General features: G+C 41.6%; 1 protein-coding gene across 1 annotated transcript in view; it reads left to right on the forward strand.

Moving 5' to 3' along the window:
• Positions 1–13,003, forward strand: part of LOC120060224 (zinc finger protein DPF3-like) — a 44,203-nt gene extending 31,200 nt beyond the window's left edge. The window contains exons 4-10 of the mRNA XM_039009377.1: positions 2,511–2,635; positions 2,968–3,063; positions 4,755–4,818; positions 8,354–8,479; positions 8,937–9,059; positions 9,170–9,984; positions 10,230–13,003. Of these exons, the coding sequence (XP_038865305.1) occupies positions 2,511–2,635; positions 2,968–3,063; positions 4,755–4,818; positions 8,354–8,479; positions 8,937–9,059; positions 9,170–9,333 (698 nt within the window). The 3' untranslated portion in view covers positions 9,334–9,984; positions 10,230–13,003. The remainder of the gene's footprint in view (positions 1–2,510; positions 2,636–2,967; positions 3,064–4,754; positions 4,819–8,353; positions 8,480–8,936; positions 9,060–9,169; positions 9,985–10,229) is intronic.
• Positions 13,004–14,416: the final 1,413 nt, after the last annotated feature.

Here is a 14,416-nt window from a genome sequence, read left to right on the forward strand (position 1 = left end):
AGCAGTTGCCATACCAGGCAGTGATGCAACCCGTCAGGATTAGATTAGATTCAACTTTATTGTCATTGAACAAGTACAAGTACAGTACAATGAAATGCAGTTAGCATCAGACCAGAAGTGCAAATATAAGAGTACAAAAAATGTACAAGTAAAACAATTAAGTATAATGTATGTTATTAAGTGGGAAGTATAAATATGCAATGAAGGCAAATGGCAAGTCTAAATGTGCAATGAAGGCAAATTGAAAGTGCAAGGAGGCATGCAACTGAAATGCAGGGATAGCAACAATGAGGTTACTGAGGTAGACATGTAGATGTACAACTGAATAATAAGGATGCTCTCGATGGTGCAGCTGTAAAACCTTTTGAGGATCTGAGAACCCATACCAAATCTTTTCAGTCTCCTGAAGGGGAAAAGGTTTTGTCGTGCCCTCTTCACAACTGCCTTGGTGTGCTTGGACCATGTTAGTTTGTTGGTGATGTGGACGCCAAGGAACTTGAAGCTCTCAACCTGCTCCACTACTTCCCCGTCGATGAGAATGGGGGTGTGCTCGGTCCTCCTTTTCCTGTAGTCCACAATCATCTCCTTTTGTCTTGATCACGTTGAGGGAGAGGTTGTTGTCCTGGCACCACACGGTCAGGTCTCTGACCTCCTCCCTATAGGCTGTCTCATCTTGTCGGTGATCAGGCCTACCACTGTTGTGTCATCAGCAAACTTAATGATGGTGTTGGAGTCGTGCCAGGCCATGCAGTCATGAATGAACAGGGAGAACAGGAGGGGACTGAGCACGCACCCCTGAGGGGCCCCCGCGTTGAGGATCAGCGTGGCGGATGTGTTCTTACCTACCCTTACCACCTGGGGGCGGCCCGTCAGGAAGTCCACGATCCAATTGCAGAGGGAGGTGTTTAGTCCCAGGGTTCTTAGCTTAGTGATGTGCTTTGGGGGCACTATGGTGTTGAACGCTGAGCTGTAGTCAATGACTAGCATTCTCACATAGGTGTTCCTTTGTCCTGGTGTGAAAGGCACAGTGTGCTGTGCAATAGAGATTGCATCATCTGTGGATCTGTTGGTGTGGTATGCAAACTGGAGTGTGTCTAGGGTTTCTGGGATAATGGTGTTGATCTGAGCCATAACCTGCCTTTTAAAGCATTTCATGGCTACAGATGTGAGTGCTATGCGTCGGTAGTCATTTAGGCAGGTTACCTTAGTGTTCTTGGGCTCAGGGACTATGGTGGTCTGCTTGAAACATGCTGGTATTACAGACTCAGACAGGGAGAGGTTGAAAATGTCAGTGAAGACACTCGCCAGTTGGTCAGCCCCTTCTGCCTGTGTTTTGCTTAGTTGTTTTGGTGGGATGGCCCTCATCTGCTCTGTAATCAAAATAATCCTATAGTTCACTTCTGCAGACAGTTTTGTCAACAAGTTGTTTGTCAACAAGTTGTGAGCGTGGAGGTAGGATGTTTTTGCAAGAAGAAGCCATGCTGTCTCCTCTCGCTTGCTTCTCAAAGTGGCTCAAGCTGTGTCGACTGCATACACAAGCGCAAGTATCCTGGCTAGCTACTGCCTCCTTGAGAAGAATCAGACAAATTACTAGACACTCGATCCTCTTAATCCGTATATGATGCGAGACACATTTGACAGAAGTACGGAAGTAACAAAAATTCTAGTACCGAACCATTTTTCATGTTCCAGTATCAAAGTATTTCCAAAGTTTCGATATACCGTGCAACATTATCTCCACCTCTACCTACTCAGATCCTCACCTCTTATCAACTGCTGCATGTTACCATTCAGCTCAGGGATTGAGACTGCTAGGTGATTTTACTTGGGGAGATGAGTGTCTGTGACGGTATGCTAGCTTGAGGCTTTGAAGCCTGTCCTCTTTTCTAAAATCATAAGACTGAATGAAATATCCATCAGTGAAGAGAAAGTCTTGAATATGATGTCCATGATAGACTGACTACCAACCAATGTTAGTGTTTTATCTCATCCACACTCTTTGTTTTGACCTCTATCTCAACAGAAAAGCTCTGGAACATTTCACATTAAAGGGACAGTTCACCCAAATCACAAATGTACCTACGTTTATGGACATTTCCTAGTTTGACTAGGAGAATCAGCGACCCAGGGTTAAGGTTTGTTTAGTTATGGCTTTGCATTATTTATTTTTATGGCAGGTCGTCCCTGGTAGCGTGCTTTAAATAGCAATCCCAGATTAGACTAGCTTTGTAACAAGGCATTACACATTGGATTAATGTATCCTTCATTTGCTGAATAGAAACATAAGTTATACAGAAAGTATCATACCTCCCTAATGAAGGGATTTGGCATTTATAGTGATGCTTTGTTAAAGCAAGCCATTTGTATCTTCCTGGGAAAGACTGACTAGATGGGGTGATGCCTGTCAGTGTCTTTAGAGTTACTGGTATACATGTCTACTTTAACTGATGTGAGGGGCGGCTCCCAGGTTTGTTTGATTTATTTGTGTGTGTTTGTTGCTCTGTATCCAGATGGAGGACTCACAGGCAAGGATACGCTTCCCACACAGGACACCACACTGGAGGCTCTTCTCAGAGGGGAGGGCCTAGACCAGAGGAACAACTCTAAGGATGAGGAGAGTCTCCTAGAAATCCAGGTGGGTCCTAATGAAGTTTTATCCCAATGGCTTAAAGGGAAAGGGAGTACTCTGATCTAGGATCAGCTTACCTAACCTCTGCCATGACTATAACCAGTCTGAGCCTAATACCAGAACTGCCTGGAAAGGTATAAAAGGGCACACTGTCATAATGCGCTTTAAATATGCAAATAGCTAGTATCAGAGGTTTATGGCCTTATAGTTTATTACAACCATCTTTTTTGAACATGTTTTATTACCTAATTTTGTTGTTCCTCAGACTGAGAGACAGGCAGTGTCTTTGGCCTCCAGACAAGAGATTGATCCGTCTATTCCTTTTTTTCCCACCACAGAGGGTGTTGGAGGCGGACGCAGCTGAAGGTGCATACCATGACGATGAGGACTATGAAGTGGACCCCCCCAAAAAAAGACACAGAGGAAAAGGCAGAGTAAGTGATCCACAGAGACATACTGTACTGTAGTAAACTGCTGCTAATGTACATGACTGCCCTAGTTCATAACTCATTCAGTAGAAATCACATTTGCTACATTAGCTAGCTAAGATCATGCATATAACCATCTAACGGTGGTTTTGCCCCAAATGCGCGTGTGCATGCCATCAAATCAAAGGCACTCTTTCGATATAATGTTTTTGAGTAATAACATGTTCAGCTACTTAAGACATTGGCTTGAAACTAGGTTGTGTGCCTTTTAGAATTAAGGATGAATTTTCAGTCATTGTCTTCTCAAACCCCGGTCTGGTCTGCCAAGTCTGCTTCGCAAGTGTTCTCGGAAGTCTCGTGATGTTGGGCCTCTGGGTTTAGAAACTCTGTGGTACTATATTTGCATCATTATCTGTGCTGCGAGCACTTCCTGTTGTCTGAATAACACTCAGTGCTAGAGACTGATCTGAATCAATTCATTATAATATTTATTAATATTGGTACTGTAGTTTAAGTGCTCTTATATATATATATATATATATATATATATATATATATGCTCTTATTCCTAAACATTAGGAACACCTTCCTAATATTGAGTTGCAACCCCCTCCCCTTTGGCCCTCTAAATTTTTTGGGGCATGGACTACAAGGTGTCAAGTGTTCCACAGGGATGCTGCCCCATGTTGACTCCAATACTTGCCAAAGTTGTGTCAAGTTGGCTGGATGTCCTTTGGGTGGTGGACCGTTCTTGATACACATGGGAAACTGTTGAGCATGAAAAACCCAGCAGCGTTGCAGTTCTTGACATATACCGGTGCGCCTGGCACCTACTACCATACCCTGTTCATACGCATTTAAATATTTTGTCTTGCCCATTCACCCTCTGAATGACACACATACACAATCCATGTCTCAATTGTCTCAAGGCTTAAATCCTTCCTTAGCCTGTCTCCTCCCCTTCATCTACACTGATTTTGAAGTGGATTTAACAAGTGACATCAATAAGGGATCATAGCTTTCACCTGGATTCACCTGGTCAGTCTGTGATGGAAAGAGCAGGTGTTCTTAATGTTTTGTATACTCATTGTAGATTAGTATGTTTTTCAACACAACCCAGGCATAAGCTTCAGAAACGACCTGTCCTGAGAAACATTTCCTCCATACAGACTGTTACTATGACATTGATGACAAAGGAAACAGACGACCTATAGCTACTAACTACCATCTCACCTAAGATATTTTCCTGCCAGCCAGTTGAATGCACCTGTAGAAATTAGCTTATCTTTTGTTGGCTGCTTTCTTTGCCAGTGAATTACATTTTTTATCGTATTTATTTGTAAAAATGTAAATTCTTATACAAAACACCTTCGCTTTCTACTCTGTATCTTTCCAACAAAATGCTATTTTAATGAATCACCGTTTCATCTAATGCATTAGAAATATATTCTACCACATAGTTGTTGGCTGGCAGGAAAGATTTTTGCTACATTGATGCACTCTATTGAGTGTGCTATATTTACCTTTCTAAGGTGGTCTTTTTCAGTTGGACATTTAGTTTAGTATGATATGGGCTTGTACTGTAGGTTTCTGTTTCATTTGCAACTTCCTTTGGATCACTGAATCACTGGGGCCTCTGCAGGACTAGCGCTGTCGTGTGATTGGTTACCATGGTGATGGTGGTTTTGTCCCCACAGGGTCGGGGTTCAGGCCGCAGGAGGACAGAGATGGATGACCAGGACAAGCCATACGGCTGTGACAGTAAGTAGAAAAGTCAAGAAATGATCGACCTTCCTCACATATCGGATCAATTATTATATCATCCAGTCATGAGACATTTGATCTCCACTTCAAGTGGTTTGTTTTTGTTAAGAACATTCTCCTAAAGAGAGATTATGTACTACCATGCCTCAATAAGCTAGTTATTCAAAAGTTATATTGATTTCTCTGGTCTGTTCTGGAAGTCGTTCTACAAAGGGATTAGGTGCTGTCAATTGAAATCCCAAGTTCAATAACATTGGGAAATGGCAGCACTCCAAAATGTTTACAAAACAAAACAAAAAACACCTCAAACACCTCATTTCAACGCTTTTCGACAGTTATGCCTTCATCAGAGCATCAAGAGATGTGCCATCGTTTTTATGCAAGTGCCTAGGGGATAATTACAATTTCCCACACCTGTGTGAGGGTGGTGAGTAGAGGTATTCAAAACATTATTCAACAAACACAGGAATGCTGGCGCATGTTGACTCTAATGCTTCCCAGAGTTGTCAACGTTGGCTGGATGTCCTTTGGGGGGTGGACCATTCTTGATATACACGGGAAACTGTTGAGCGTGAAAACCCAGCTGCATTGCAGTTCTTGACACAAACCAGTGCTCCTGGCACCTACTACCATACCCCGTTCAAAGGCACTTAAATATTTTTGTCTTTCCCATTCACCCTCTGAATGGCACACGAATAAAATCCATGTCTCATTTGTCTCAAGGCTTAAAAATCCTTATTTAACCTGTCTCCTCCCCTTAATCTACACTGACTGAAGTGATTTAACAGGTGACATCAATAAGGGATCATAGCTTTCACCTGGATTCACCTGGTCAGTCTGTCATGGAAAGAGCTGGTGTCCTTAATGTTTTGTACACTCAGTGTATATACAAATACATATACACAGATCAGAAGAATAAACTCAACAAATAGCATTTGGGGATTAAGTGCTGTGGTTCCCTATGGACAGCATGTCAACAAGCTAGCCCACAGGCGTTAACTCAAACTAAATTAAACCCTAACATATCAACATGATGTACATAATAGTCATTCAAATCCCCCTTGCAGAACTCAGAGGCATGTGTTTCCACATGAATGAGAAGCACAGAGAGGAGACCAGTGTTGTCAATGTACCGTCTCAAGTAGTCCAGTAGGCACACAATTTGCATGTGGAAAACCTAGGCAGGGGTATTGGATTTTCTTTAGTTGTGGTGACTCTTACTGAGTGACACATACCATTTTCTTTCCTTTCTTTTTCTGTTTTGCTTTGTGTTTTCTCTGTTTCAGACAGATGCAAACAAAAGCATACGTCAAAAACTGCAGCCTCCAGTGTCTAGACTTGTTGCCTTTTTACTTGTATCTTAGGACATTTTGAAGTTGTTTGATGTAGTTAAAGACCATAGTTGATTAGTATTCCTAGTGATCTTATTGGTGTAACTTGTGTACTGTGCATCCGTTCTCTTAACAATGAGTCCATGTTGTATGTGTGACTCTTGCCACACATTTCTCCCTCACTGTCCTTATGTTCCCACATCAGGGTTATGCTTTCTCCTGAGAGTGTTCCGTATTACTGAGTAGTGAACCATTTCCCTGTATTTTCATTCCTTTCTCCAACAGATAAGCCAAACTCCAACATTTGGATCCTATCAGTCTATTTACAGAACTCAACTTGATGAAATTCTCATGGCATGTTTTCTTAGTCTACAGATATGACCTTATTTGGCAACCTTATTGGGCACACTTGAAGATGCAATAAAGCCATGTTGCAACAATAATGACATGAATGCTTAAAGGTTGAAAACTACCTGAAACTGTGTCGGTGGGTATTTGACCTGCTGTTGAAATGGATCCTAATGTTTTCAGTGCATTGACAAAAACATCTTGACTTAAGGGTCTTTTAGAATTTTCACAAAATCTCCAATGTGTCTAGAACTGAAGATGGGTGACACATACAGTTGAAGTTGGAAGTTTACATACACTTAGGTTGGAGTCATTAAAACTCGTTTTTCAACCACTCCACAAATTTCTTGTTAACAAACTATAGTTTTGTCAAGTCGGTTAGGACATCTACTTTGTGCATGACACAAGTAATTTTTCCAACAATTGTTTACAGACAGATTATTTCACTTACAATTCACTGTGTCACAATTCCAGTGGGTGAGAAGTTTACATACACTAAGTTGACTGTGCTTGGAAAATTACAGAAAATGATGTCATGGCTTTAGAAACTTCTGATAGGCTAATTGACATCATTTGAGTCAATTGGAGGTGTACCTGTGGATGTATTTCAAGGCCTACCTTCAAACTCAGTGCCTCTTTGCTTGACATCATGGGAAAATCAAAAGAAATCAGCCAAGACCTCAGAAAAAAATGGCAGACCTCCACAAGTCTGCTTCATCCTTGGGAGCAATTGCCAAACGCCTGAAGGTACCACGTTCATCTGTACAAACAATAGTATGCAAGTATAAACACCATGGGACCACGCAGCCGTCATACCGCTCAGGAAGGAGACGCGTTCTGTCTCCTAGAAATGAACGTACTTTGGTACAAAAAGTGCAAATCAATCCCAGAACAACAGCAATGGACCTTGTGAAGATGCTGGAGGAAACAGGTACAAAAGTATCTATATCCACAGTCCTATATCGACATAACCTGAAAGGCCGCTCAGCAAGGAAAAAGACACTGCTCCAAAACCGCCATAAAAAAGCCAGACTGCGGTTTGCAACTGCACATGGGGACAAAGATTGTACTTTTGGAGAAATGTCCTATGGTCTGATGAAACAGAAATAGAACTGTTTGGCCATAATAACCACAATGACCATATGTTTGGAGGAAAAAGGGGGAAGCTTGCAAGCCGAAGAACACCATCCCAACCGTGAAGCACGGGGGTGGCAGCATCATGTTGTGGGGGTGCTTTGTAGCAGGAGGGACTGGTGCACTTCACAAAATAGATGGCATCATGAGGCAGGAAAATTATGTGGATAAGTTAAAGCTTGGTCGCAAATGGGTCTTCCAAATGGACAATGACCCCAAGCATACTTCCAAAGTTGTGGCAAAATGGCTTAAGGACAACAAAGTTAAGGTATTGGAGTGGCCATCACAAAGCCCTGACCTCAATCCTATGGAAAATGTGTGGGTAGAACTGAAAAGGCGTGTGCGAGCAAGGAGGCCTACAAACCTTACTCAGTTACACCAGCTCTGTCAGGAGGAATGGGCCAAAATTCACCCAACTTATTGTGGGAAGCTTGTGGAAGGCTACCCGAAACGTTTGACCCAAGTTAAACAATTTAAAGGCAATGCTACCAAATACTAATTGAGTGTATGTAAACTTCTGACCCACTGGGAATGTGATGAAAGAAATAAAAGCTGAAATAAATCATTCTCTCTGCTATTATTCAGGAATTGTGAAATCTGAGTTTAGATGTTTTTGGCTAAGGTGTATGTAAACTTCTGACTTCAACTGTAAATGCAATTTGTCTCAGACACATTCTCAGGAAAGAAGTGAATGTTTTGTCTCTGTTTTGTGCTCTCAGTCTGTGGGAAGCGCTACAAAAACCGTACAGGGCTGAGTTACCACTACACCCATTCCCACCTGGCAGAGGAGAAGGGGTCCGAGTCCTCCCGGTCACCCTCCACACAACGCTCTGACAGACACAAACGTAAGACACTCGTATTCAAGGCCTCTAAAATGTCTCTCTTCTGGTGTCACTATCAGCAACAGAAATGTACAGAGAGCATATGTGGGGGTGATTTTAAACATCATTGCTTTTCCTAGTACATGGTTTGCATGTTTCTTCAAGCTTTGTTGCAGTCAATTCGCTAAAGTAGGGATAGCGGCACCTCTGTAAGTGTAACACTGCACCAGGTTTAGGAACCCTGAGCTTAAAGTTCCACCTGCACCTCATGGCTGACTACCTCCACTGGGCTCTGAACATGTGATTTCTGTCTTCAGTGCAAATTCACTAGCTCCATTTTAACTAACGATGTACACTAATCATTTTCAGGTCAGCCCTGTCTAATGAGGTCTTTTGAAAACGTTTTTTTTTCTCCATAAATTGTTAAAATGTCTGAATGCTTGGTTCAGGGCTCAGTGTTTGATCCAGCCTTCTTCTGCAGGTCAGAAGGGCCCAGGTGGGTCTGCCAGTACCAATAACTACTGTAACTTGTGCCGGTGCACACCAGGCTCCAACAGGGGTAAATCTGGGGAGAGGGTACCCTGCTCAGTCTGCCGGTGCTCCAGTGAGTACCCTGCTCTGCTACACAGCATCCACACCATGATTATGACTAAGCTGTACTGATTGCTGTACTGTAGCTGTTATGCCGTCCTCATCCTGTCATCTTGTTGCCAGCTGGACGCCCAGAAGAGAAGGAGGACAGCAGGCCGTTTGCCAGGGCAGAGGAACTATTTGGCACCACCTCAGAGAGCGACACATCCACGTTTCACGGCTTTGAGGATGATGAGCTTGAAGAGCCCTCGTCAAACGGCAAGGGGACATCCAACCGATACAGATAGAGAAGAACTTACTAGGTTTAAATACTATTTTTAATATGGATAACCTCTAGCAAAAGTCTGCTGCTTCATTTTAAATGTTTTTTTGTTGTTGTGGAAAGCACAAGTGATTATTTCAGGAGAGAAATGCAAGAAGTGTTATTTTATTATCTACTGAACCTTGTTTAATAATTTATGAACATGTTTTTTATATTAACTTTGAAAGCAACAAGAAACGGTGTTTCTTGACAAGTGACTTGCTCTTCATGTGAAACTGAAGGAAGAATCACTTCTTGGATTTTTTTCCCCCTGGAACAGAAAAGGCAATTATGTTATAAACAAACACTGGAACGTGGATATCATTGTATTGCTCTTTTTGGGATGATTTGCCAGAGAAAATGAAATTCAATAATTTATCTGAAATTAAACAACTTAAATGATGAACTTGAGTTTGGATGCGGAATGAATGTCAACACCAACCCATCCCTCGGCTTGTTGATGTCACTGGAATCACCAGGCAGTTTGGAAAGAGGAGCTTTTAGATGACACCTCCACTGCTTCATTCTCTGGATTATAATAATGTGGCAATGAAGGAGTGAAGTGAAGGATTGACGTGTGTGGATGAAGCAGAGAGCTATGAAGACATAACAGAAGCAGGGCATGGCTAGCTGAAAGGTAAGCACCTAGGTCCTATTCACACATTATAGTAGTACAGCGCTTTCTCATTTAAATGCAAGGTATATCCTTATTCCATCAGATCATGCTAGAGGGCTTTGCACTTCCAAGAACATTAAATGTAAAAATGCTCATGTTAATCTCGATCACCATCAACAAAGAAAGATTAAAAAAAACAACTGCTGCTGGTTTTATGCCAGTTATCTTGGAGAGGGGTGAGTCTGACCTATTTCTCTCTGTTGTAGGCGTACCGTGGAATGAAGATCCAGAGGGCTGTGAAGCCAGTGAGGGGTGAGGTTCAGGACGCTCAACACTGGGCCTCTACACACCCCTCCACTGGACTCAAAAAATCTATCTGGCTGACAGTCAGACACCATACAGCCATCCAGCCAGCCTGCCAGCGACCCCATACTCTCTGACTCAGACATTTTCTCTTTTTGAATTTCCACCCTGAGAATATGTATTGATTATCCCAGAAGGAACGTAGAAAACGAGTGGCTCCACATACAGTGAGTCTCTCCTGCACTGCAATGCACTGTGCTGTACGGTACCTTTCCTGTATAAGGAAAGGTCAGGGCTGTGGGTTCTGTGCCCACAGAGTGTGTTTGGACCATGTGTGTTGCTACTCTACGGCTGTGTCCACCATGCCCATGGGATCCAATGTGACACTGAGATGTCATTAACTTCATCACTGTGCCAGCCTGTGACCCAGTTGGGAACCAGCTCTGACAGCCATAGTGACCCAGTGACCTGATTGAACCACTCTGACCTCTAACTTCTGACCCCTGCCATAGCGACGGTGCTGAACTCCGTCACTAATACAACAAAACCTCTGGACTACTTAGACATGCTCTTTTCTCCTCTCTCTTCTCTTGCTCTCTTTAATGTCAAACTAATGTAGAGTTTGCTTTAATCCCATCCATCCTCGTGTTTCAGAATTGTGCTATATTCCTTTGTTTTGAACAGAATATTGACAGATTGGGTTCTTAGTGTCATTTAAGTGTATCTGCTGATTATTCTGATGTCTTCTGTTTGTTCTGGCTTTGTTGATATGTCTTTCTACAATACCTACTATTACTACTACAGTACTACTACTCAGGCATATGATTTGTACTGCTGTTGATTGTTCTTGTGTCTGCATAATGATGCAGTCAGTATCAGGCCACTCTCCCCTGCCTGCCTCATGATGTATTCCATTGGTCAAAAGGATAGAAATACCTGATGAGGGTGTTGACAAGGAATCAGAAAGGGCAATAAAATAAAATGGATGGCGCATAGTTTAGTCATCACACTAACACATGTCTATTTAGCCCAGCTTTAACAAACCATTGCAATAACAAAACATTCTGAACTGTGCCCAACTGAGTTCTTGGGCACATTACTCCAATTTCTCTCCTTCCTCTGATTCCTCAAACACTTTTGTCCAGAATCACTTTTAGGTAACTGCCAAAATAAAGGAAACACTTCAGTAAATGAGGGATACAAAGTATATTGAAAGCAGGTGCTTCCACACAGGTGTGGTTCCTGAGTTAATTAAGCAATTAAAACGTCCCATCATGCATAGGGTGATGTATAAAAATGCCCAGTTGCCCATTAGTTTTTTGCTACCATGGCTAGAAGATGTGATTTTGAAAGAGGGGTCTCAAAAGAGTATAGCTAGGGGGTTATTAGTGCTTGGGTGTGTGTGCATGCTTGCACTTTTTAATGGATGGGGATAAGCAATTGAACACTTATTGGAGGTTCTGGAGTGGCACCTGAGACAGCGTTTTCCACCACCATCAACAAAACACCAAAGCATCCCTCCAATATAGTTCCAGACACTTGTAGAATCTATGCCAAGGTGCATTGAAGCTGTTCTGGCTGTTCGTGGTGCCCAATGCCCTATTAAGACACTTTATGTTGGTGTTTCCTTTGTTTTGCCAGTTACCTATACATACCATGTGTACATAATGCGAGGAGAGTTATGTACAATTGCAGAAGAGCTGTAAAACAATGTTATGTGACATTTTGATTTGAGTGCTATATTAGGCATAGATACTTTATGAAGTGTAAAGGGTGCTTGGAATATTGAGCCAAAAACGTGTTGATGTATTGTATATCTGTCACACAAAGTCATGTGTCCTTCCATGTGGTCATATGAGCAAGTTGTTAGTTGTTCCATTAGCTAAAAGAACCTGAAAATGCAAGATAGCGTTTAAGTAGAAAGGAATGTCTTAAATGTTGGCACATTAGACACTCACTTACAATACACATTCTTAACACTGAATTCCCTCAGGGACACCTTCATCCACAGTTTCTAGGTCTTTTTTATGGATAATTATTTTGGTAATCAACAACAACCTCCCTATCAATTACATGGTCATCAGTCATTTTGGAAGGACAACCTGGTACTGATGTAGGATCTTAATTTGACCTGTATTGTCGCAGCAAAATAATTCTACAGCAACAGGACTTTAATGTTTAGTCCATAATTTTGCCTGATCGGTGGTCAGGCTATTGGCTAGTCAAAATGAGGCTACATGAAAGTGTCATATTGTTAATATAACTGTGTTAGTGCAGATTTTCAATTAATTAATCTGCAAGTTCTCAGCAGCAAAAGAGTGATCAAATGAAAGTCTTACATCTGTATTAACCCCCCTGGAGTCAGCGGAGAGTGTGTGGTTTATGGTTAACGTTTTCTTTCACTGGTGACTTCCTCTAACAAACGGGTCTAGCATGGTGCACTTCCAAACAACACTCATTAAAGTCAGTGATGTCTGTATAGAAACAAGTGTCATCACCACCAATCATATAATCTTGCATAGCCTGTATACCTCGTCAAAGATGGCAATAACCCAAGAGCTCTCAGCAAGCCTTCCTGAGTTAGCGGGGAGTGCAGGGGTTGGAATGGAGCCAAGAACAGATGAAATGGACTTGACCGGTCATTTTATCTTCAACTGTAAATAACTAAAATAGAGAGAATGACGTCTTTGTTTGTTAAACTATTTTTATTGTAATGAAAGAAAATAAAGAATGAGACTCCGCCCACTCCGGATGTTTGGGGATGTTTTGCTGTGGTCCTATTTAACCCCATTGTTGCTATTGTAGTATTTACGTTACTACCCAGTTATAAGAGTAACTGGTTACCAATATGCTACTAACTGGTTACCAATATTCTACTAACTGGTTACCAATATGTTACGAACTGGTTACCAATATGTTACGAACTGGTTACCAATATGCTACGAACTGGTTACTAACTGGTTACCAATATGCTACAAACTGGTTACCAGTATATTACTAACTGGGTACCAATATGCTACTAAATGGTTACCAATATGTTACGTACTGGTTACCAATATGCTACGAACTGGTTACTAACTGGTTACCAATATGCTACTAACTGGGTACCACATATGCTACTATCTGGTTACTAACTGGGTACCACATATGCTACTAACTGGGTACCACATATGCTACTAAATGGTTACCAAAATGCTACTAACTGGGTACCAAAATGCTACTAACTGGGTACCACATATGCTACTAATTGGGTACCAATATGCTACTAACTGGTTACCAAAATGCTACTAACTGGGTGCCACATGTGCTACTGTAAATGAGAGGCGGACACCATGTAGATGGAGGTCCCAAGGTTTTATTTTTTAGTCCCCACAAGATATCAGGTGCATGGGTCTTTTAGAGTGCTAATAGTCATTTTGCTGATTGAGAAACTAGAAGCACAAATGCCCTGGATATGTTACATGCATAGTAATGTGCCCATACCATAACATGTGCTTTTAGATAATGGAAATCTATATAGCCAATTTATATACACACAGTGCTATTGTGTTTGTGCAGACAATATTCTTTAAAGGAATATTTCACCCAAATTACAAAATTATACTTTGGTTTCCTTACCCTGTAAGCAGTCCATGGACAAGGTATGACAGCAATCCATGCTTTGGTTTAGTTTGCCTGGCAGTGGTGGCACTGTTTTCAAATGCTGGCCTAGCTAGCAGAAATTGTTCCATTCTGCTTCCAGGGCAAGATTCGTGACAATAAATGTCAACCTGTGGGATTTGTGCTGCAAAGCCTAAAACGTTAGCATTTGGAAACTGCCAGGGAAACTAAACCAAAGCATGGATTTCTGTCATACATTGTCTATAGACTGCTTACAGGGTAAGGAAGCCAATATGTCATTTTGTAATTTGGGTGAACTATCCCTCAATAAATTAAGCATCTCAATAAATTAAGCATTTCTATCTTATAGTCAAGAGGTTTTAGTTTATGATAATCATATAAATATCAACCTGTACAGTTCATGGCAGCAACTCTAATTTAATTTTAAATACTGTAATTCTCTCAGTATTTGACTTTAGTAATATTGACTCTTGCAGTTGATCATATGCCCCCCTTACCACAAGAGGGAGCTGTTGTGCTGTGAATGATA

The sequence above is a fragment of the Salvelinus namaycush genome, chromosome 15 (genome assembly GCF_016432855.1).
Source record: "Salvelinus namaycush isolate Seneca chromosome 15, SaNama_1.0, whole genome shotgun sequence".
In the NCBI taxonomy this organism is placed as follows: domain Eukaryota; kingdom Metazoa; phylum Chordata; class Actinopteri; order Salmoniformes; family Salmonidae; genus Salvelinus; species Salvelinus namaycush.